The 25,506-nt window shown below is 43.8% G+C and overlaps 1 protein-coding gene across 3 annotated transcripts in view; it reads right to left on the bottom strand.

Annotated features, from left to right (window-relative positions):
* Positions 1-25,506, bottom strand: part of DOCK11 (dedicator of cytokinesis 11) — an 82,318-nt gene that overhangs the window by 46,669 nt on the left and 10,143 nt on the right. For all 3 annotated transcript variants that reach the window (XM_084534387.1, XM_084534386.1, XM_084534388.1), the window contains exons 2-21: positions 20,146-20,262; positions 19,831-19,920; positions 19,054-19,136; positions 18,466-18,535; positions 16,138-16,233; positions 12,981-13,115; positions 11,676-11,853; positions 11,137-11,216; positions 10,477-10,560; positions 8,358-8,498; positions 6,354-6,563; positions 5,684-5,806; positions 4,717-4,799; positions 3,538-3,660; positions 3,281-3,357; positions 1,979-2,163; positions 1,811-1,876; positions 1,572-1,664; positions 1,034-1,157; positions 223-344 (exon numbers count right to left, since the gene is read on the bottom strand). In XM_084534387.1, coding sequence (XP_084390513.1) covers positions 223-344; positions 1,034-1,157; positions 1,572-1,664; positions 1,811-1,876; positions 1,979-2,163; positions 3,281-3,357; positions 3,538-3,660; positions 4,717-4,799; positions 5,684-5,806; positions 6,354-6,563; positions 8,358-8,498; positions 10,477-10,560; positions 11,137-11,216; positions 11,676-11,853; positions 12,981-13,115; positions 16,138-16,233; positions 18,466-18,535; positions 19,054-19,136; positions 19,831-19,920; positions 20,146-20,262 — 2,280 coding nt within the window. The remainder of the gene's footprint in view (positions 1-222; positions 345-1,033; positions 1,158-1,571; positions 1,665-1,810; positions 1,877-1,978; positions 2,164-3,280; positions 3,358-3,537; positions 3,661-4,716; positions 4,800-5,683; positions 5,807-6,353; positions 6,564-8,357; positions 8,499-10,476; positions 10,561-11,136; positions 11,217-11,675; positions 11,854-12,980; positions 13,116-16,137; positions 16,234-18,465; positions 18,536-19,053; positions 19,137-19,830; positions 19,921-20,145; positions 20,263-25,506) is intronic.

Raw genomic sequence — 25,506 nt, forward strand, 5'->3', positions numbered from 1 at the left:
AGTCCAGCCAGTCACAGAAATATGATCTGCAACCTATACAATCACAGAAAGTGGAATGAAAGTCTCCCATCTCCCACCCCTTTGAATAGTAAGCTTTGGGGGCTACACTCCTGTGAGGATCTTTCCAGCCATTCAGAGCACAAGCACAAGGCAAGAACTTACAGTGGTAAAAAAAAGGTCAGATTTTCTCTATGTTTAAGCCATTTTAAATATTCACCCTACCCTTCGTGACTCTGTGTCCCCGAGACCCAGGTACCCAGGTGGAAGGTTGGATGAAACAGGCAAATGCCGTTCCAGGGTGAAAATCCGTCCATCCTTCAGCAACGGGACCCAGGCGTACCCCACTGCAGAGGCAACCAAGGGACCAAAGTTAACAGACACACAGTGATACCTGGTTAGCTCAAGCTCCAAAAGGAGCTGTCTCTCACCCTAAGAAAATCCAACTCAGAGCAGTGCAAGTGGCTTCAAACAGGCTGGGATCAATCATGTCAGCCTTGCTAAAACATATTCTACCTGAAGACTCAGTGAACAACATTAAGACAGTGCTCAACCAGGATAAGGAGTGGGTTTGAGGAACAGAAATGATGTGTGAGCTGTGAGCACCGTGACAAGGACAAGGGTCCATCAGTTGTCTGAGGACTGGCGGGATGGAGAAGCATCCCAACCAGCGGGACTTCAGTACACTCAGTCTCTTACATGTGCCTAGTGTTGGCAGCCAACCTTGGAGGCTTTGATTTTGTGCCAAGTTTTTGTTAGTGACTTGACTGACCGTAGTCCTGTTCACACAAGCCAAATCAAGAACGTGCAGAAATAGCTGCCACATTGCAGCAAAAATATAAGATTTAGTTTAAACCCACAGAGATATGAGAAATGTGAGATACAGTTTAAACCCACAATTTGTCTTAGGTTGCTTTCTAAAAACAAAATTCAGATAAGCTACATTTGTGCGTCTAGACATACATTTCACATGTCTACATTTATTTTATCTTGGACTCTTAAACTTCAACAGAAATAACGTAAGCAGTGAACATACCTTGAGTTTCAACGGTGTCCTGTTTTTTTGATGTTGCCTTTGTATTAATTTCACAGCTGACATGATAGAAGGTGAAAAGCAAATGATGCTTTTGATGGAGGTGAATTGGAAGCTCAATTTTAATCTAAAATGATATCATGATAGATAAGACTGTATTTTTAATCATGGAGTAGTATTTTAAGTTCTATTTTATTTCACAAATGTTACATTTTTTGCAGTTACACAAGACACATTCCTACTCATCCAAGATAATTCCTGGCTAACACTTTCATCACATTTGCACATTAGTTATTAATGGGGGTGTGTGATTGGAGTGCACAAAGCGTGACAGTAAAGACAGCAGAAAACAAACCTGCATTAAAAATTGACAAAGTCTCTTGCTTTGCAGGGCTCTTATACTGAGGCGCAAAGGGGAAAAGGGCTGGTGGTTTTGTTTTTTCCATTTTCAATATTTCACCCAGCCCTGGAAAAATCCTGAAAAGCTGCTTGGCTTTGTAGCACCCAGGCAAATCAATTATTTCCCACCATTTTGCTTTACCTCATCGTAGAACTCTGGGCTCTGGTTGTGATGCAGCACAGCTGCGTATGCGTTTGCTGTCAGGAGGTTGCCTCCAGGTTTGCCATATATACACTGGAAGTACAAATGAGAAACTGGATTCAGAGATGTTGCCACCCTAAAAGTGCTTTCCTACAGTCCTGCTCAATTTGGCTGGCATATGGACAGCACAGCAGTGAGCAAATGGCAGTCACAGTTCCCTAGAAATAACAAGTACCCACCTTTAACGGCCTGGAATCAGCTTCATCTGAATCCCTGAACTCAATACAGACAGCAATATTCCTTGCCTGGAATGGGGAAGAACAGAAAGATGAGCCATTGCTCCAGGTCAGCAGCATCACCCCAAAGCCCACCAAGTCTGCCTGCAGCCTGTTCTCTGGTTTGCTCACCTTTGCAAACACTTTCTGGTTCTCATACTTCAAATGCAAGGGGTAGACATAAAGGTGGTTTTTGTAGACAGTGAAGGGATAACAGTATTTTGCAACTTCTGGGACAAGCTCCTCCACTTCAACTGCAATGTTCTCACAGCTCTTCTCAAAAGGCTTTATAGGAATATAAGAAGCTGTGACACAATCTAGAAGAGAAGAAAAGCTTGGATGAGCACACACCCCAAAAACATGGGAAGTACAGCTTATGTGACAGGAAATTTGTGGTCTGAAAGTCTGCCATTGCTCCTGAGCACTCAGTTCTCTCCATACTGGAGGGTCGTGTGTGACCAGGCAGTGGGGCTTGGCCCACTCTCACAGAAACAATTAAGGGAAAATTCTCCTCTTGATCACGTGACATCTGAGGTCCCCATCTGCATTAGCATTACTGAGAAAAGATGGGTGCACAGGCACCACGGTGCTCCGTTCTCCTTGCCAGAGAGGACTGCAGAAGTGGCACTTTGCTGCAGCTCTGGGCAAAGTTGAAGGGCCTTGTGGCCCACCCACGTCTGGGCAGTGATGGCTGCTCTGCCCAAGACCTCTACCCTGAGACTCCCAAAAATATGACCTGTTAAGTTACTGTTTTATAAGTCATGCAAATGCTACCTAACTGAAGCAGACAGGTTACTGAAATGATGACTTGAGACTGACTTCTCAAAATGCATCGGTTCTACTATGTCAGTCCTTGACTCTCTGCTTCAGAAAGATGCTTGATGGTTAGTTTGCCTGCGAATACCTGTGCATAATCCCCACCTAATTCACCAAGACTCACATCCATCATGAGGGAGAGGTCAGCTCAAGTGATGGTGCTCACAAACATTAAAAAAGGCTGCCAGAAAAGCCTTTTGGACAGGGGACTGGATCACAGAACCCATGACGGGAGCTGGCAAAGGCTCACGGGGTGACACTGAACACATCATGAGTGTGAAGAGTCAATCACACTGAGCATGTTTGTGAAGCCCTCTGGTGTTATAGAAGTCTGGCATAATAATAATGGCAAAAGCAGGCAGGTGGCTTCCTTTATATTTAGGATGTGACAATCAAGCTGCAAAGCAGATGCACCCCTCTGGTAAACCTCTGCACTTGAACCACAACACTCCAAAGAATCCATCAGAAAGAGTTACAAGTCAGCAGTTGTCCCGAATTACTCATTTCTTATTGCAACCCCAGGATATTCTTGATAATGAAACAGAAAAACTCCCCATATAAGTGCTAATTCCTGAGGCTAGCACCACCAATATTTATTTTCAGATCCAAGATCCTTACTTGTGAAGTCCAGTGGGATGTCTTTGATGACAATATTTAACTGGGCTGGAATGACCTGTAGTTTTGTCTTCTCTGGTCTGCATTAGGAAGAAAGGAACAAGACTACTAATCTTGAACATTCAGGTGATGAACACATCAGCAGGGCTTTTTGTTACCTCCTGAGTATTTTAGAAAATGTCATCTCATGCTTACATTTACTGTTTAGAAATGTATATTAAAATGCCTGCTCAGCCTCTGCACCAGTCTCTTACACTTACTTCTTATACTCTGCTAAAAGCTTCAGCATATCTTCATTTGAGAGTTTGCCACTGTCTTGCTTGTACAGAGGTGAGAATTTTCCTTCAGCATCGAGAGTGCCCTGGGAGTCTTTGAAAACTGGTCTGCAGAAAAGAACAGACACACTTCCTAAGTGTTGGTAAATATGCAGACATCTGAGGTCTTTGACAGTCTGGAATTTATCAGGCAAGAGGTTCTCTGGACAGTGACTGCTCTGATCACCTCCAGACCTCATGATCTGGATGATCCATGATCTGGATGATCCCATCCTCATGTGGTGTTTAGACCCCACACAGTCTGAAATGCACCACGTCACATAGAATTGCACAGGACACCATCCTCTTCTCTCAAGCCAGGTGAGAAATACACACCCAGACCAGCTCCAAATCTATTCCGCAGTCATAAATGTCCTTCAATCCCCTTCCACTAATACTGAGTAGTAAAGTATTTTCCTTACAGGAAAATCCAGCTCAGGAATACACATTGCAAGCTGTACACCACCAAATCCCAGCTTACCATGACAATCATTTGGTGTTCCCATATCATTACTGTCACTTGCGTCACCACCAAATGGCAATTAGCAGCAGGAGGCAGAGGCAAAGGGTTGAACTTGCCTGTATGGCCTTCTTGTGATGTGAGTTTTAAGGGAATTACCACTAATGTACTTTATCAGTCACATAAACTGGTAACAGTGAGGGAATAGGATCACTATTCTCTGGTCATTCCCAAGAACATTAATTAAAGCAGAGTCAAAGCTGGTTGCCACCATCAGGCCAGGAGGTCTCCACTTTTATCCTTTCCCTGGGAATGCATGGTGCCAGGAAGGAATTTCTACACCAATTCCCGCAATAGCATGGGACTGGGTAATCCATCTCCAGGAATGTTCTGCCTTGAAATCAGTAACTGCAGGTCAGCGGGAAGGTTACTGCCTTCCCAGAACTGTTTACTATTTAATATTTTGTTTCTAATTCTAGATAGAGTATTTCAGGCCAATCCACGTTCTGCCTAGGGAGTCAGAGCCAGATTCTGCCCCCTGTTGCTTCCATGCAACGTCACTGACTTCAGCAAGTTGGCCCTTTGCCCACTCAGCCTAATGGTGTCCCGAATAACTTACAGCAGAAGCTCCCATACCAGCCAAAGCACAGTCCAAGGCGACTAACCTGGCAGCCCAGCCGAAGGGCATCCTGTACTGCCCAAGACGGCTGCACACCTGCTTGGCCACTTTATGGACCTTCTGGGCTGTCTGCAAAACACAAGAGAGAAGGTGAGCATGTGCCACTGCTTCCACACCACTGGAAAAAGAATAAAGGGTGAAAGAAGTGAGAAGACATTCTGTATTCCACAATGCCCAGCCTTGCAGGCACACGGCGTAACACTGCATGAGCAGTCAATAGGAGATCTCTTGTCACTTCACACCATGCACATTCATTACTTTTGCAAAGCAGTAACAAACATGTCATGAGCACAGTCATGCTGTGTAGCTTACAAAGTGCACAGAGGGAATGCCATCACATACCAGGTATTCCACACGTCAATTTTCCAGGGACTAAGTTTGGTTGGCTGCAGCAAGGCAGCATCAGTCTCTGTGCATGCCACGTGGAGCTGACGCACAGCAGGACCAGAGCCCCTCATTAACAAAGATGTGCATAAGTTCCCCCATACAATGCAGCAGGACAAAGGCAGGGCAAGCAAAGTAAAGGGTGAAGCCTGTGTTCTGCTGCTACTAAAACATTGCTGTTCCCAGTGGGAGTGAAGCATGACCAGTCGGAGATGCTCTGTGTTGCACTGTGCAGTGTGGCCCCTTTCTCAGGGGATGAATTGTCCTACTTCGCCACTGCCATACCAGGCTCTGCTTTGTTTCAGTGTAATGGGGAAAGTCCTTCTGCTCCAACTGCCTGGATCTTTCTAAAACTTGTCTGCCTCCTCCCAGAGGAAGGAGCTGATTCTCCCAGGAAAGCCCAGATGAAGCCAGCCTGGGAACAGCAGAGGTAGCAGAATGGATGAAGATCAGAATTTGCAAGAAAGAAGCTAAAGAGCTGCAGAAACAATCCATGTTTCAGACCATGCTACTCGTCACAGCAACAGACAACACCACTAAGCAGATACTCCCATGGGCCCATCCAATACCTTCCCCGGGTCTGAGTTTTTCATGTACGGCTCTGCACAGTGCGTAATGCTGCCCTGCAGCACCTTCTCCACGCGGGCCACCAGGAAGATCTCCACATGTGGGTCAGTCACAGAGAAAACACCCTACAACAAATAAATAGCAGGCTGTCAGACAGTGGGACACCCTACTCACACCACTGGGTTTGGCCCCAGTTGTCTCACATCCCTTGCCACATTCCACACAGACCCTGCTATGGCTGCTGCCATAGATGGGTCACAGGGGCTCACAAGGCTTGAGAACAGTCAGCTTTTGAAAAACTCTAGCTGGTACTTTGCCTATAGCTACCAGCAAGGCCAAAGTGGTGATCAGCTTACGACACTGAACAAAACATGACAAAATCCCACAGCTCCAGAGAAAAGCTGACTTCTGCTTTTCCATTTGATTGACCTGTTTTCATTTCAGCAGATGAAGTGAGAGAAATATGGTCAATTGAGATGGCTGATGGCTGTCTCGGGGAAGCAATCTTTCCAAGTAGTTTTTAAACCATGGCTCTCACAACAGAGCATGGCCATTCACAGTGACAGCTCACGAGCACTGGCCCACACAATGGATAAGAACACACCACAATGCTACTGAACAGCCACAACCTCAACAGAGACACAGAATGAGAGGCCAAAGTCAGTTCTTCACCCGTTTTATGTAGCGCAGGCAAGACTCGGGTATTCCATGCACAAGGTTCTCGCCTGGTGAACGTCCCTTGGTGTCCTCTGCCCCAGATGTGGAGGCATCCAGCAGCATATCACGAACAGATGGAGGGTTCAAGTCCACGTGGAAGTCAGCTGAAATCTTGCAATTATTCTTCAGGTCAAATAATGCCAAGCTTAGGAAAAAGGGCTCAACCTGGAAATTGAATATATGTGTCAAAAAAACACAAAAACAACATGCTACTGGCTCAAGAATAGTAACATTCCTTGCCTTTCCCACTAGGTTTGCCTTCTGTATCTGTTTGTTCCTTTAGTTTAGTGTACCAGAATTTTCCAGGATTCATATAATCCATGCTTATTTGCTCTATAAATACATAAAGCCACTTCTTCCCTTCATCATCTTGTATTTTGATCTGGTCAATTTAAACAAAGCTACTTTAAAAACTAGCAATGTAGAGGGTTTTATATAAATGATAAACTATGAAGTTATGAAGAAAAGATTACCCCAATCCATCAATTAGCGTTGTGAATTATTCATCCCTTGTAATGAGAAAGAAAGCAACTTAAGAGTGTTTATGTTCACATGCTAGAGAACACTTCACTTGTCATTGTCCCAAGTCCATCAGCTCTGGACAGTCCAACTGCAAGGCATTAACAAAACGTTCCTTGGCTGCTATACACCGGGGCACAGAAGCAAAGTTAGTATAAAGCACCTCCCAGCTAGGAAAGCTTGAACACAAGGCTAACACTGCTGGAGAACCACATGTACAAAATCTGCATCTCAGGAGGTGCTCTACAGATGAGGGCTGTCTCACACCAAGCTCAGCTTGCTTTGTAGCTATTGACCTTGACAGCACAACGTAAGTGGCAGCAATTCCACATATTTTTAGTTCAAAGATCCCCAGCAGGCATGCGTCCATGTAAGGATAAAAGTGAAGGCCTGTGATAAGGCTGTAGTGTGTCTGAGACATTACAACATAACTTGGAAGCATTACATCAATATTAAAAATGTGCTGATTAGGTCCAATGCTGGGCTTGATTAAGTACAAATAACAATCTCTGCTATCAGTGGTGTGCTCATCTGCTGGGAGTGACTGAGAAGAACAAGCCTGGTATATTAACTGATCCTACATGGACTGGGAGCTGCCAGTGTGAAACTATCACAAAGAGGTTTTGCAGTCCTAATAGGCACCAGACAAGGTACCATCAGCAGAGACTGGTCAGCTGGTGCTGCTGTCTCCCTTGCATGCAATGCTATCTGCTGCTCTGGGAAACATTGCATAAAGGGCTGACTCCAGCCACAGCAAGTATAGGACATGATAATAGGGAGCTTGTCTTGGGAGAAAAGACTGGTCTGTTCAGCCTGGCAGAACAAAGGCTGAGGAGAGATATAATTGCTGTCTACAGACCCGAGAGGCTCAGAAAATACAAGGAAGAGCTTTTTAGGTTAAGGTACAACTTTGGCACAATAACAAATGCATACAATAAAGTGGCTGTGAACACTGTTGGTCTGGGACTCAGGAGAAGGTTTCAGAATAGGGAAATCCCTTGCCATTAGAGGAAACGAAATAAAACACAGCAGTGAGTGGTTTGGAGATGGAGCTTAATCATTTACCAACAGGACTTTCAAAGGGACTCAGAATACTGCAGACACGCTCCTTGTTCTCTATGCTTGTGAACCTCTGGCTTCCCAGCAGTCCCAGTTCCTGGCAGGCTGAGGCACGGAAGGACAAACTTCTTCCCCAAACACATTCTGGAACTCCAGAATACCAAGGCAGACAAATCCTGCAATGACCCTGAGCCAGCAGACACCACTGGCCCAGGTTCCATCACAGCTCATGACAGAATGGGATGTCTCTATCCACCCAGATTAACATACAATAGTTTTGTTGTTGTTGTTTTGTGTTTTTTTTTTTTTTTTTTTTTTTTTTTTTTTTTTTGCCAATTAATAGGAAGATGCCAAAGCAGGAAATGCCAGAGCTCTCCTTACGTTGGTAGGTCCTCCTTCTGATCGTTCATTGAGCTGAGCAAGAAGGTTGAGGGACAAATCCTGGCAGTACACCACAAAACGCCTGCTGCACTTTTCTTCAAATGGCTTCACGTCTGGCTCAATCCCTGAGAAGTCTAGCCTCTATACAGCAAAGAAAGAAATGTAGTCTCATTAAAAAAGAAAATATACTCCTGAATAATGTTAAGGGATCACATTACAGCCAATACTATCTTAACCATTTTCATTTAGGTGGTGTAAAAAGTACAAGACATTCACAAATGAGTGTCATTTGGTGATGTTACACGAATGTATTCAAGACATGAATTCATGGGGATGTATCAATTTTTAGCAATCTGGTTTGTATAGCACAGAAAACTAAACCTCAGAATGATTTCAGTTCCTTCCTGCTTTGCTGTAACCCTGGGGATCTTCCCAAACACCATTTAGAGCTTGGGGAAGAAAGCGGAACATAAGCCGTCGTTACACTCAGAAAAGTATCTTCCACTTTGAAGATTTGACTAGTTTAAGAGATGGTCCCTGTGCCTGAAATAGAGAGAAGGCACATTCTGTTGGGATCGTGAACAACATCTTGAACTGGAAGGCATTTCTAGATGCACAGCAATAACTGGCATGGTTAGCAACAACAAAGACTCTGCAGAGCTGGCTGGGAAATCCAAACTGCCTTGATTATAATCACCTCCTTCCTAACCCAGAACACCCATGGCTGGTCTGTGCCACAACGTCTGCCCTTCTCAGAAAGCAGATACATAAATGACCAAAATACCGTTAACCAGAAAAAGACCCTTAGCCTTCACCACACCCATTGTCCTGGGCACCAGGAACACACAGCTACCAGACACCCCTAAATACCAGCACATCTCTTAGTGACAATCTGACACAGTCTTATTAGTTTTTCCTCCTCACATCCTGCAGAAATCTGCATGCCAAACTTGGGATACTGAAATCTCACAAACAAGTAATTTCAGTAAAATAGGCTGCAATTGTTAATCTGATTCTAGGAAACTCTTACCATTGTTTTCCCCATTTCCCTTGCATGAGAAAAGTGCATTGCAGGTCTATGTTCCTGCTCCCAGTTTGCTTAGCACAAGGCATACAAGCATGCAAGTATACATCATACTGCCTGGGGCAGTGATTTTGAATACCCAATGTTACAGCAGATCTGACTGGCCCACGCCATAATGAAGAGCTCTGTCTATGTAGGGAGGGCAGTAAATATAGCCAAAATGTTTAGTTAGGAAAAAAGCATCTCAGATGCTCTGCACGCTACACTGAATGATATTTCCATTTTTATTATCTGAATAAAAGATAGGAAATTTCTCAAAGCTTTTCTTCAAAACAAACAGACAAACAAACAAAACCACCACCACAACAAAAAACTTACAAACCTTTTAAAGACTAATTACATGTCCTTGGTAAACCAGGATGTTTTTTTTTCACAGGTGTGAACAAGCCAAAGCATGCCAGAAGGAGAACCAGAAACTACGAAACAACTTGGAACACTTCTCTAAAGCCATGTTAACAATTGCAGCTCATTCCACTGAAATCCCACACCTGGGCCTTGGCAGAAAGCTCAGCTAAGAGGTCAAAGCCGAGAAGAAAACAAGCCAAATAGTCAATGAACCCCTGTTCCAGTGCATGAGAACAGCATATGGTGTTTTTTGTTTGTACCTCCCCCACATCTAAAAACTCTCTGAAGACTGAGGCTCTCCCTGTAAGCTCCTAGGATTGTCTCTAAGATCACTGCTCCCTCCTCCAGATGTGCATTGATTTCTCCACTTCTAAAGCTTCTGACCCAACATGGGAACCTCCCAGAGGCCCATATGATGGGTTCAGGATCCAGAAACATCAAGATGCATCACATAAGCCAGCAAAGCTGGAGGGAGGCCCTTTGTGGGGCTGCCATGAGCTCTCCTTTTATTTGAGCTATCATCTAAGTTGTTTGGCTCATACTGAAAAGAACATGTGCTGCACTCCTATTCTCCAACCCACCAAAAAACATACTGCCTCTACAGGCAAATGCTGTGGCCATGCAAGGGAACAGGGTAGGCATGATGCCAAAGGAGCAAAACCTCACATTTGCCAACAAGGGAATGTTTACCTGGACTTCTGGGTCAAAAGAAAAGAGGTTTTGTCTTCCATCATTTCTGCTCAGTTTGTTCAGCTGATCTGTTTCTCTTCCATACTAGGCAAAAGAAAAGCATTGATGTTACTGCCTGGCCACACAGAGGCAAACATTCGTTATTTGGAAGGAATGGGAGCAAAACAAAATGAATATGTTTCAGGTTCCCTTTGTGATATATGAGATAATGCAAAGCTTCCTAGCTATATCTACCAACACCACACAGTCAGAGTAAAATGATGTGGCTCTGCTAAATGAGAGAGCAGAGAGGAGGAGGCAACTGAGCTCTGAATCATGCAGGAGACAGCTGCCACTTAACTCCCTCTGCACTGATAGCAAGGACAGTCATCCCTGTGGAGCAGGAATGAGTAATACCAGCCATGACAACCCTTCATTCGGTAAGCATAGATCTCCCTCATGGGTCCCACACTAAGAGTGAGCACCATGCAGCCTCAAACCATGGAGCTCCCCTAGCTCCGTCCTGGAGACAGGAAGGTGAGATGCCCAAGACCCCAGCAGCACTTGGTGCTTGCCCAGCTCCCTCAGAGCTGAAGTCAAAGCACAGGGAAACTCCTGTTACAGATGTGGTGGAGAGAACTAGCTGTAGGGCAGGGAGAGCGATCTCTACAAACACAATACCTTCATCAGCTCTGGATGCATGCTTCTCTCTAGGCTCTCCAGGATGTTTTCTGATTTTCCTTGCATGCTTGATTCATCATCTGCAAGGACAAAAAACACAGATGTCCAAAACAACTGCCTAAGCACCATTTTACTTCCCTCTGCCAGAAAGCATACTGCAGTATTTGCTACAATAGAACAGAAACAGTTTATGGAGGTTTTTCCACTTCTAGGATGAAAGATTTTTCCATAAATTACTAGTACCAGAGTGTACTATTAACAGCCTGCTATGTCTTCCAAAGCAGAACTTCAGCACAGATCCAATTTTCCAGGAGTCTTGAAACACTGCCATGGATTTCCCATCCAGAGGAAGAGTCATGTTTCTCTCCACTTTTATTCCTCTGACTATTGTCTACATTGTACTAAGCCATTCAGCATGATATCCTGTGTCAGCCACAATTCTTGCGACTAATCCAGAAAGAAAAGTATATGCTTTTATAAGCACGCTGCTCACATCCTGCTGGAGAATGGTGAAGGTAGGTGTTTATTTATAAACTGACCTTGTGCAGATTCCACAGTATCTTTCTTCTCTTGCACCAAACTCTCAGTATTGCTCTGAATGATCTTTCTCAGAGTTACCAGCCACTCTTCCATCTCCTGCTCAGTTTCAGCTGCGAGATAGTGGCTGTATTTATCTATTGTCTTGAGTTCAAATGCATAGCGGCGCATTTTAGGACACTGGACAAACAAAAAGGGCAAGCTTTGTGTTACACTTTCCTCAATAACTTCGCATAGTACCTTCTGCAAGGCGCCTCTCTGCAGAAAGCATCCTGAACTGAAATACCATGACAGGGAAAAAACCACCTAACTTAGAATGTAAGAATGTCCTTGCCACAGCACCTCTCCTGCAGTTAATCACAAAGGGCTTTACAGTAGTGATCAAGCAGTATGCAGTTCCACAGTAGCCAGTTACTCTGAGAGTGGAAGAAAATCAGACTGAACCACAGACATAGCACTAAGGAACAGAAGCAAGCTCCTTCCTATGTCATTAGACCTTTAATATTTAGCCAGAGAAACCAGGAATTGGTTTTGTCCACAGTAATTTTGCGCTCCAGCACATTTAGAGGCATCTATCTTAAAGGCAAGTGGTTCAATACAATTTTTGGAGCTCTGCTGGCCTTTAAACAGCACTTTCTAATGAGAAGCCCAGGCAAATCTGATGCAACTTGGGAAGTACATCCTGTACATCACCGAGGCATCTCTACTACTGCTTTTATTCTATTCAGAAAGATAAATGGAAATGCAGAGCTCTGACTCATCTACACTGAAGAAAACAAAGTAATTTATGTTGCCCTGTATTGGCTCCATCGCACTTGGTGCTTGAAGCTTCAGCAGAGACAGCAATGGCACAAGACACAACAGCAATTCCCCTGTGCACTTCACTCTCACCACAAAGAAACCCCAAGTTTAAGCCCAGTGCAAATACCTCCTCCAAGAACCTTACAGGCCATTTGCAGGAGGTAAGCCCCAAAGCGCTGTATGTTTGCATAGACATATCAAGACTTAACTTAAGAACCTAACAAGACCTAATAAGAAGCTGGTGCTAACAGCAAACAAAGAAGGTGCCCAAGACTTAGCTGCACCAGCTACTTATTGGCCCCAGTCCTCAGGGTGTGAGATATTTCATTTACCAGGAAGGCACATGGTAAAGGGGATGGACAAAGCAGGGAGACTAACTGGGCAAAAAAGCTATGGGTTAGTTTCTAAATTCATGCTTTCAGCTCTCAGTGTCACAGACTGAGAGCATTTCTGTCTGATCTAGCAATGCATAAGCCTACGTACAGTCATGGTGAAAGTCCACCTACCTGAACAACATCATTGCAAGCATCCAAGAAGATACAGCCTTTGGATTCTTTTGAAATTTTCTCATCTTTGTAGGAATTAAGAATGTAGGAGCCATCTGTAAGTTGTGACAAGTAAAAATACCTCCTCTTGAATACCTGCAAAAGTGCAAAGTCTTGCTCATTCAAGTATTCACTCTTCTGTATATTACAAGCAAAAGTCTCAGTTTCAGTATCTGCCCTCCTGCTACGGAGAAAATACTATAAATAGAAGCACTGATGACCCTAGAGTGTTGCAAACGCACCCCTTTGAGTACAACTTGTTTTTGTGTGGGGAGATTTTCTTGTCTTCTTTAATTTTAACGTTCTTGTTGTTATTATACGTTCACCTATCTAAAGCAAAGCCCCAGGGCTTCAAGCTCATCTCTCAGCTGGCTCCAGACTCATTTGTCTTCATAAAATAATGCTGCATGGTAAATTCAGATCAATATATTGCTTGAAGATTCATCCCACCCTAAAGCAGGTATTTCCAGAGCCTTTTTGATAAAGACCTCAGTTAGAATTACAAAGCAATTCTCCGGAAGACTTTGGAGCAGATGTGGAAATTCCTAGCACTCAAACGCAAGCCAAAGAACACTGTAATCCATGCAACTGCTCAAGGTATTTTGTTGTTGTTGTCATTTTTTCCTAACACACCTAGTTTCACGAACTAGCTTTGGCTTAGTATGTTCAATTCTCTCCTTAAAAAGCAGTAAATCTGGGAGAAGTATTCATATGCTTGAGCTATTGATCATTATGAAGAGACCCCAGATAGATTTAAAAAGAAAAAGCTCTCCAGCTTTTTCTCAGAACACCTTCCTTCACATTTGTCAGCTCACAGGCAGAGTACTATCATTCAGGAGAACATTCTGGCAGCAATTAAGATAGCACCATATGCTGCCAGGTGTGTGAGGAGCAGGGTGCATTTCACAGTTGCTGGATATCAGGAGAACCACAAAGCAAGCCAGGGCAAGCAGCATTGCGAGGCTCAGAGTATTTCCACTGTTCTGAGTATCTGGAAGAGCTATGAATGAACACAATATTTTTCATCCCAGACAGGAGACTGCCAGTAATTTCCTGCACCCACCACTACTGACACAATCATATGTTCAATAAAACCATTTGCTCACTTGCATGGAACTGGTAGGGAGCATTGTGACTAACTGCTCTGAACGGTAACCTCTGGCATCATTTAGACGAGCAGTTTGCTGCGGAGATGCATCAAAGGTTGTGGAGCTTCAGATTTACTGAAAAAAAATGCAACTAAACCTTAGTTTAGCAAAGCGTAAGAACACATAGAAATCTAAGTCTGCTAAGTGTTATACCAACTTAAACACTGATTCAGCACTTCATTGAATCAGTCTTGGAAACTTGGATAGTTAATGCTACAGAAACCCATTATACATGTATATCTCTCTACACATTACAGGGTTGATATCCCTCATGGATATGGGGTTTCGTGCAAAACCATTTGTATCCTCTGAATTCTGTTCGAGGGAAAGATGCAGAAGCAAGAAGCAAACACTATTCCTGTAACCTTCGCCCCACTTCTAAGCACTGCTGTCAGAAATAATTGTCAGAAGTCTACAAACATTTAAAATAAATAGTATAAACCTAAAACCAGAGGAAACATCCCTTTTGATCAGGTTACAGATGTTGCGGACGAGCATGGAAATTGCAGAAGGACAGCTAGAGAACTGGAGATATCTGTTATTGCAGAGACGAAAGAAGAGAAAATCCTGACGCTCTTGTTGCAGAGCAGCCCACTGAAGCAGTGGGAAGTTCTTTGCAAAGGAAAGGTTACTCTCAAATAATTTTTGGCAGCTGTAGCCTCATTACAGCTTGCTCACGGGCTGGCTCTCCACAAAATATACTCTGTATGAGCTTAGCAACAGCATGAGGTACCAGAGACTCAGTATGTCACAGCAGCGGAAGAACCAGCACACAGAAGATGGATGTGTCTGCTTCCACAGTAGTGCAGCAGCTTCTTGAAGTGGCGATAAGGGTGAAGACTTTCAAAGTCCTCAGATTAGAAGGTGATTTGTAAGACACAGCAGTGACCAGCTCAGAAAATGGCCACTCCTTACAGGTACTTTAAGTTTAATGAGAGATTTTTATTAACTGAACTGAAAGCAGTGCAGTTCAGGCATCTCTGAAAGGTGGGTCTAAGATGCTGGGCACTGAGGCCAACAATACCACAGGAGGCTCAGTCAAGAATGGACATAACTAACTGCTTTGAACATATATGGTAGTACCTCCTTCTCCAGAAGTTACAGGAGCCGAAATGACTTCAAACTTGCTGCTCAGAAAAACAGATAAACAGAAATCCCTGCTCTATTTCCTTCAAGTACATGAGGAGTCATTTTAAAACTCAAATTAAAATTAGCCATATGAACTGCCCAGTTCCACTTATGAATGTAAAACGTGTTGAACTGAACCTTAGAGCAACTGACCTTACAAAGTAAAGAACCCCACTGCAGCCATTCCTCAGCTGCACAGTTGAACATAATTACCTAATATTCTTTCTCTCTATGCTTTAAGAAGGCAACTGTAGGGTAGAGCAACAGAAAGGCCCATTGCCACAGCAAAAACCTTCAGTGGAACTATAAAAAACTTCCCCTGCAAAATCTAAGCAATGTCATGCCAGATTATGTACAAGGGAGAACAGGAGACGATGCAGCTGTTGCTTTTAGGTCAGTAATGCTCCATCTCCTCAGTGACATCATCCTTCCTCTTAGAGCAAAGCCTTGTCATTTCAATTTAAAATTGTTCTCTGTACGTATTTTCTACTGCCAAGGAAACTATCTATTCATAAAGTCTTCATTAAAGGGCAGCTGTTTCAGTTATTTAAATTGCCTTCCTCTTCCTAGCCTCAGCTGCTCATCATGAAAACAGCTTTGCCTTTTTCTTCAGCTTGCCTGTCAAGATTTGAAGTGCATTGGTCTTATATTCTTGGGAGGGAAGGGTCAAAAGCTGTTTCCAGATTGGTTTTCCAATCTACCTTGGGATGGTCTACAAAACGGATGGACATCCAACTGAACTTGAACCTACTGCTACACTCCTGCTACCTTTAGAGATGTGAGCTGAACTTAACAGGGATTATGTCTCGTTTCCAATTAACACAATGCTGGATCAGTCTCACCTTCATAGTAACAGTGATTGTGCTGTTTACATTTGCTTTGTGCAACCAGCCTTGCTTTATCACACCACCCTTCTGGGAACACAATGATGAGGAATCCTGAAAGAGAGCAAAGGATCATAAAAAGAGGAGGTCACGTGAACTGCCTTCCATGCAAAATTTCCCTTGGACATGAGAGTATGTCTGCGCTGGAAAGCAATATTGAGAACTACAGCAACAAAGCTATCATGTAGAATGTACACATACACATCTACATATACAGTGTGACCACAATAAAATATCAGGGTCATCTCTTTCCAACAAAGAAGTGAAACAGGCTAGTTCTGGCCATCTTTAACAAGGAAAAATTACATCTGTGCTGACAGAACTGCACATGGATTTTGCAATGAAGAAATGCATGGTTCTTAGGTAGTATTTCAAAAACCCAGGGAAGCAAGAAGTTTTCAAAATGGTCTGTTTGGACAGTTGCAAAATGCAGAACATTAGATTTATTTCATCATTTCCTTTTGTACAAATCAACTTGCATTTTAAATTTAGGTAAAAGAACAGCAAACCCAAATAACTGAAAAGTAACTAGAGTATTTCACATTTATCAAAATGATAAGTTTCAAGTGACTCAACTGCATTATTCTTGGCATACTGGCTGGGATTTCTATCTTTTGTCCTGTCCTCTGGTCCCAGAATGGGTGAACAGCTCTCCATCCATATCCAACAGTGACCTCCACTGAAGATGGAGGGAAACAAGATCCCAGACTGATGAAAAACTTGCCCTGGTCTTTTCAATGACTCAGCAGCAGAGATGGACCTGGACTGACTGTTGACGAGCTATCAAGGCACTAGTTTATGTCATCTCCAGCACCTCAAATGTCAGGTTTTCACTCTTTTCTTGTCAAACTTCCAGTGAGAAAAGTAAAATTTCTAATGCTTTATTTCTCTGGGTAGAACAACCAATAATTTATCCTTTATAATGGTTTGCCCTTTTTCATCAAGAGATTTCTTTTACTCAAATTTCCATTGCATAGTTCTAATGCAAATGTTCTGTCAGGAAATTGAAACAGAATCCTTTAGATATGACCAAGCCAAAAGACATAAATGTCAAAATATCTGCCAAAGTATCTGGAATACTCTTCCATTGCCAACAACAGTAACTTCATTTGTTTGCATATTTGGGACACTGATCAGAAGAAAAAAAGGTCTCCACCAAATTCTGATAGCATATTTTTATCTCTTTACTTTTTCAGAGGTATGCTGATAAGCTCTGTCTCAGTTTTGTCTCCAGCCAAAATTAGATATTATTAAAGAAGTAACAGCTCAAGTTAACAGTGTAATGAAAACCAACAATGCAGCCAAAAAAAATAAGGCCAAACTTGACAATACATTTCCATTTATAAAAAAGTCATCCAAGTCCAGACATGAGGTGTGGAACATGCATAGCAATTGTTAGAAATGTGTATGAAACAGCCCTTCAAATCTACAGCTTTGCAAGACAGAAACTTTCCTGTTCCTCAGCAGCAGCACCTTGGTGCCATAAGGATTTTAAACAGCTGGACTAAATTCTTCAGACTGTAAACTAAAATTTCTTTGCGTCAAGTGTTGGAACTAAACTTCACATGGTAATTGATAAAGAAATATGTTAACATGCCAATGCCCTACCCCAAAAATGCAATATGCATGGGGAAAACATGGCATACGTATTTCCTGAAATGACTGCCAGGTTTGAGATATCGCAATTGTCAGAGCCCCCAGCTCCTCCATGTGGAAAAACTCTCAAGCTGCAAAATCTCCCCTGCAGACAGGTAAACACAAAGGCGCTAGCTTCCAGAAGAGGTGAATGCCTCTGAATATCTGCAGAGTGTATACAGAATTAGGATTGATGTGCTGTGAACATGCTGGGGAGAAGTAACTGGTTAAGAATGGCAGATTACAAGGCAGAGCGCCAACCTGTTAAAGCAGAGGACCCTGATATTGCTGTATCACCATGTAGCTGGAAACTAAACTGCCCACTTTAAATTATGGTCACAAAGAATTTTACTTAGTAAATTTCTTGGCTTCCTTTTTTTATTTCCCCTATTTCATTGCTGGACTCTATCAAGTGAAAAAGCCATGAGAAACATTAAGGCTAATCTTCCACCTAATTTAGGAGACTCTTGGCTCCAAGAGATTATCTTGTCACACTTTCAAATAAATCACTGTCTCAGTTTTGGCCCCATATCTGCAGTATGAAGCATTTCACCATAAAGCCGTTCCTGGGAGCTGAATTCTGACTTTGTCTTGTGAAATATTCGTTATAACAGATCTTAGAGTGGAATATGTAAAAAACTTTCTCCTTACCTCGTCTTTTTCAAAGTCTTCATCGATTTCAAACACATGACTTGGAATCTTGTCTGGCCTAAAGGATTTGCTGAAATCACAACATTTTCATTTTTAATGACTGGGAAACAAGGATGCACAAAGCCAGCTATCTGATGCTGGCCCCACAACTGACTGTCAAACTGCAGATTACAGAGCATAGCAGAACTGTCCAACCGTAGAAGAGTTCAAAAGACCTACAGCCCTTTACAGCTGGAGATATCTAACTTCTGAATGCACTTCACTGAAGCTAAGCACAAGGAGCACGTAATTAACATTCTCTGTATTAGCCGTCTGCCTTTGCAGAGTTTTTGCTGACTTGCATTTGTGCAACACAGGGATGAAGCAGATCTATCTATCTTCCATCCTGCTAAAGGAGAAGCCAGATCAGACTGCAAGATTATTCACAAATTTTAATACAATTTGTTCAACAGTGTTGCTCTGTTGTTGCTTCACTTCCCTGCAAGATCTTCAGAACAGACCTACTTTGGCCAGACTGTTTCTCCTAAGCCTGATCAAACCACAGCCCCATGACCATGCATTAGTATTCCAAGGGAGCATGACACTTACCATGGCAACATCCGAAAGTCGCCTGAGTATTCCTCATATTTGTAGTTTACCACATGCCAGTCTGAGCTGTAGGTTTTAATGCACTGAAAAGAAAACAATACAGGTATTTGAAAGCTAGAGAAAGCATAACAAAACCATGCACAAGTTCAAAAGGTTACAGACTGCTGGGTGATATAAGTATAAGTGGAAAGTGTGAACTTATTTTTGTGCTACCATACAAGATGTCATAAGGAACCTTTTCAGCACAGAGACAAAAATCACACAGCATCTGGACTGCCACACAGCTGCTGATTTTGTATCCACATAGCTCTAACACTTTAAAAAAGGAATAGTGATTTGCAAGGGGACTGCTTTCCTGAAAGCACTGATTTCCTGCCCTCACAACTATAGTGCCTTTCATTCGACACTGACCGTCGCCTGGCATTTACTTCCACTGCACTTGGAAGGAATGGTCTTAGAGGGCAGCATTTTACAAAAACAAATCTGCAGCACTCAGGATGAAGCTAGAAAGGCTGTGCAGCCCAGCCCCTGCCCTGCTGCACACCCCGCACCTTGCAGCTCAAGCCCCACACATTGTCTGCATACAAAACCTGATGAAAACAAGTGCCATACGAGAGGCATGTAGGAACTAGCTAGTGCAGTACCCTGCCAGTGATCGATGCTTCCGAGGATAAACTAAGTGATCTGCAACCTCATAGACAAGCAGCTACAGCAGAGCATCTTGCTTAAGGGAGAAGGTGCGCTGAGCACAGGCATCGCATGGACTTTTACCCCTACCTCTTTGACAAAGAGACTCTGAGCTTTCTTCAGAGCATCTTCTGGCACTGTAGACTGGACAGTCCTTCTCTGACGACTGATAACTGAAATCTGCAGGGAAAAGGAGAAAATGGTTTCAGTGTAAACTGGGTCTTCAGGAACTGATACTTGCTTTAAATAAATATGGCGGGCCCAAATCACCCACGGGTTGTTTCACTTTTATGTGTTAGTAATGCAGCCAAAATCAACATGTAGACAAGCGTGGAAATTTTCCAAAGTAAACAGGACTGGAGATGACCGAGCCTCAAACATAAGAAAGAGCCAGTGCAAACTCACAGACACATCTTCAATCGGAAATATCAGCAGGTCCCGGAGGGGATCACTGTAGATCTGAACTTTGCGTTGAAGGATCACGTTCTCATAGTCCAAGGGTTCAACAACTTTGGTTTTTTCCTGTAGGATGAATAAAAGGTAGAATATTTACAGGTGTATAATATATCAAATAACCAGTAAGTAACATCTTGTGCCTAATTTGGTCTGACAACTTCAAACCATGTTACCAATGGACTGCTTATGAATTCAACAATCAGATACTTGCATGATACAAGGAACTACTGATGTACATGCATTGCAGTGAGGGAAACAAGGGGTTACGTTATTTGTGCTTGGTAATAAGCTACAGGAAGAAAGCAAGTACTGTGCTGTTCTTCTCCAGGCACAGTCTCTAATTTCTTAATGGAGAAAGCAATTCTCCTGGAAAGGCCACAGCTTTAACAGCTACAAGCTTCAGCTTTCACCAGTATGAGCAGCTCATCTGCACAGCTCAGAAGGAATACGGACTCTATACCAGGTCGAAGCCAGTTTTGCTAGACAAGATGAGGAGAGTTGTGCTATCTCTGGAAATGTGCTGCTGGTGGGATGGTAGTAAGCTGGCTGCAATAACCTCCGGTGTGGGAATCTCTCCCTGTGGAATGAAGATTCCTCTGGAAAGCCCTCTCCATGAATCACACCTCAGCCACAGCCCACATCTGGAAAACCCCAGGGCCTGGTTTTGTTCTCATTTACGTTTCTGGAAAGCAAGAGGAACTTCTCCATAATCTCTGGAGTCACCAGTAAGAACTATTAGGAGAATGCCAGTATGCTTACCACTGCATTACTTCCGTTCATGCTACAAGCCCAGAAAACATAGCTTTAAAATGTTAGAAAAACAAAGACAAGTTCCAAAGTAGGAAAACATCATCTTAGCTGCCCACTCCTAGACTTTGGCTTTCATAAGCAAGAGTCAGGCACTTAGCACTGCAGTTGTAAAAATGACACCAAATCAAACCCATGACCCTGTATGCACAAGAATGCTCATAACAAAAGGGGAAGTAAATTCCAATACATGAACTTTCCCTTGCTTTGAATTCCTACCAAAAGACTGTCGATGCCTGGCCATGCTATGGATGGTATTAACAAAACCCCCCCAGCTTGTGTGGAGCCAGGCTGGCACATGCCCCGGGGAGCTAACACCCTTGTAAGATGGTGTGCTTGGGCTCTTCACCCTTGGAAAAGGAATGTCCGATGCTTCTCCAACAGCAGCAGCAAGATTTACCACACAGTTGTTTTTTTTTTTTGTTTTTTTTTTTAACCCAGATGAACTACTTGCATAGCTCCCTCAATTAAAAATTAGACTGGTGGAAGTCTCTTGCTGAAGACAATGAAAGCTGCAGCCTGAGAAAATGACTCAAAAATAAGGATTGAAAGCTCAGCACCATATAAAACCAACAGGTAAATAAATAGCCATGCCACTGAGCATCCAAACAACTCAACATTGCCTGTGACACATGAGAGAAGAAATCAACATTGCTCTTCCAAAAGCAATCATAGCCAGAGTTTCTGTCCTATGCCCTTGGCACCTGAGTCTCCAGCATGGGTTAATATGATCAAGCCCTTTGCAGCAAATGTGAGCCACTTGTTCTAATGACAGCTGAGCATCTCTTATGTTGAAGTGGAGCTGGTGCTGGGACTTTGGGGAGAAAGTTGTCACATCAGCAGGTAACAGTACCAGGTGAGAGCCATTCAGGGGTGGTCATGTTTTAATCTTGTTTTTATCTTTTTCTGAAACACTGTAGAAAATCTTGTTATGTTGATATCTTCTCATACAGAAGCATCTTAAAAAATAAAGGAATTGTAGATTTTTTCCCCTTTTTCTGCTATACTCTGGCATATGGTAAAAAGAGAATAAAAATCCAGGCTCTGTGGCAGACCTGGATGGTCTGATGGACTGGAACAGCGAAGGCAGACGTCTCTCTGAGGCTGCCTCTGGCTTTTCCCACTCAAAGGGCAGCCCTGCTGAGCAGAGGCTGTTCTTCTATCCCAGGTGCATGCCCAGGAAACTTGTAGTATGTTCAGAAAGCAAAACTGAGATGAAATATTTTCCCCACAGCACTTCAGAAATGCAAAGTGGGTACCTCGCATGACACGTTTCCCAGGACTGCATCCCAGCATCAGGACAGTATCCTAGCAGCTCACTGAAGGAGGAGAGAGCAGAGCCTATGTGTAATCAAGGCCTGTGTTACTAGCATAAGCGATGCCTCTGGTCAGGGTGATTTCTGCACTGGCTTTTGTCAAGCACCCGCTCCGCCCTGCTTCTGGCTGTCCACAAAGAAACTCTTACTTTTGACTGAAGAAAATATACCTCCTGTCCAAGGCACTTTTGCATTCAGAATGTCTATTTTCCATGCTGCAGGAATCCAGCAGGGATTAGCTCAGATATTTGAAACAGCTTCCTCTTAATCGCTCTCTGGAAAACTTTGCTTCATTCCTAATGCAGTCCCAAAAGAAACCTCACAAGCCTCCTGTTGCATGACCAGCAGCAGCACTGCAGCATCACAGGGAATAGCCCACCAGGACATGAGTAAGGAAGGGCAGCATTGCCCAGCAGAGAGCCCATGATGTGTGTCAAGCCAGGGGGTTGGGGAGAGTCTGTGATGTGGGGTGGCAAGTGTTGCCAGCACTGTGTGCCACCGGCACAACCACCCCTGGAGCTGCTCCTGCTCTGGCAGCCAGGACCGAATCTCATGTAAAAGGAGATCACTGAAAAATTAGGAGTCCCTAAAATCCGGCGGGAAGATGGAGAAAAGGAACCCCTTTTTTCTTCAGTTAGCCTCACATTCTTTAAATACTTAACTGAATTTGTTTAATCATCTGAAGCACAGGCCTTATTTCATTATAATGCTACACATTTCTGCAAATTTGCCAAGCCTGGCACATTAACGTGACTTAACACATTAGGACATTCATGAGCTGCTCTCCCATTTGCAAGTCAGCCATTCCCAAATCTCAGCCACTCCGCTGCCCAATCCACCTTTCTCGCTGCCATCACTACAGCAATCCCAACAACACTCCTGGCATTAAAAGGTCCCACCAGCTCCTGTTCTCTTCTCACCCCAGCAGCAGCTGTAATGGCAAATTAAGTTCCTTCTAAGAGTCTTGCACATTGCTGTGGCATTAAATAGTGGCTTTGGGTACTCTGAATTCAAGCCTCCCAATTACTCACTATTTTCAGTCCTGCTTGCAACATGGTTCTGAAACGGACTGTGTTTCAAAAGTTGTTGTAAAAGTTATTTTATGGTAACATTGATGTCAATTACAGGGTAATGACTTTGAGGACCAAAGAGGACCCCTTATTCTCACATGAGAGGCTTCAAAACCCTTATAGCACTGTCCACTGCAGGTACAAATAAGCTTCTTAAAATAACTCAGTGCTGCCCTTCCCCACTTGTGCATTTGGTGACACCGGGCAGGAAGCGTGGTGCAGGCTGCTGCAGTGCCAGGGTGGGCGGCCGATTGTCCAGGGAGCTCCCAGAGGCGAGAGGTGGGTGCCAATAGAGATGTCCCCCAAGCGGGTTTGCAGTCCCCACAGACTTCGTTTCTCCTCTAGGGACGTTAGAAACACAGCCCCTAGTGCTCTCCTTACCCCGGCTGCACGATTGGCTTGTTGCAGCAAGGAGAGTGCAGGACAAGAGTAGCCACACACAGCAGCCCTCTGTCCCTGCACCCAGCACAGTACAACCAACTTGTCACAGGCCACGAGGGGAACCACACCAGTGTCTCTAAAGCAAAGCCAAAAGATACAGGTCAAGCTATATGTAAGCAAAGCAACAGCTAGCAGAAGGGTGTGGCCTGTCTGCCTGCTGCCAAGGAAACACGGACGCCTCCGTCTGTCCAGAACTGCACAGGGCCAGACATGCTCACGCCCCTGCAAACAGAGCTCCAGAGTAAGTAGGGATATCACAAATATTTTTCATCCTTTGGCCCACCCTAGTGCTCAGTGTCCCATCAGGGCAGGAGATAAAACTTTAAGCCCTGAAAATCAGATTTCAAAGTCTTAGTTTTTCTGATGAGCTTGGTTAATTCAGACATCTCCCAGCAGACAAGGCTCGGCCTCATGCTGCCCCGTGCTGTCACAACAGCAGATGGCACCCACCAAAGTCATTACAAAAGCAGAGGAAGAACTATTACACTAAAGCAATTAGAGTCTTAGAAACCACAAATTCCTCCACAGGGAAAGCCAATATCCAAGTGCAAAGAAATGCTGCCAGTCCAGCAACAAAATCAACCCATTTCTGCAGGAAAAACCACACAGTGATGCCAAAGCAAGCCTGTTCCAGACAGGCATACAGCAGCTGCTTACCCAGGGCTGGCAGAGGGGTTCCCCGTGCTGCCCTGTGGCTTGCTCCAGCACCCTGTACCAGGGTGGGCAGGAGGAGGAAACTGAGAACACCCAGCAGCAGCTTCCAACCCAAAGCACCACAGTCCAGTGCACTGGGATAAAAACAGGGAATTGTTGGGAAAGACCTCACAGAGGAGAAAAATAAATTAACGTGATTTTAAACAAAATTTTAATGAGAGGAGCAGTGAGCCCTTGTGGATGAGCCCTCTCACTTCTCTTACAAAAAATCCTGGTTCAATCCCTGCACGCTGGACCGCTCCTGAAAACACTGTGTGCTGTACCCATCTGCTTCTGCCCCAAGAGCGTTGCTCTCATGAGCACAGGGCTCTGCGGTGCACGAGGGAAAGGGGGGGTCTGCAGGACCCCTCTGTGACCCCCATCCAGGTCAGGTCACAAGGCTCCTTTTGGACAACAGCACAGGCCAAACAACAGCCAATCTATTACAGTATTGACTCACCACCAAGAAGCAAGTTGGCTGGCATTTTAACAGGAAATTCAATTGAATTACTTCAACAGAAACATGCCCACGGACGCCAATGCTAGGCTCTGCCTTCGTCCAAGCACAAGCACAAAGAGCTGGGCCCCAGGAAAACCCCAAGTAAAGGTTCCCAACCTCATCGCCCTGCTTGCCCAGCCAACAAAAAAGCACGAGAGCAAACCTCCACTGAACAGACACCACAAAATAGGGGTGAAGGAAAGTGTTAGCAAGGGAGTAACACATTAGCCAAAGTGAGGGAATCTGGAGCAGTCAGACTGAATTGTCTCCTTTCTGTATCCATTTGCAAAGCTTATCAAATTCCTTATATTTGCTTTATAAACAAGGGTAAACAACAACACCTGGACATATTCATACTGGGAAGGACATTTCTATTTTCAACTTTAATGGCTCAAAAAAGTAACTGTCTTCTACTGTCCTGCATTTGTACACTGTACAAACGTGCAACTTTTGTTGCACAATAAAAGCTTATTCTATGATTAGT

This window comes from Aythya ferina (assembly GCF_964211825.1).
Source record: "Aythya ferina genome assembly, chromosome: 13".
In the NCBI taxonomy this organism is placed as follows: domain Eukaryota; kingdom Metazoa; phylum Chordata; class Aves; order Anseriformes; family Anatidae; genus Aythya; species Aythya ferina.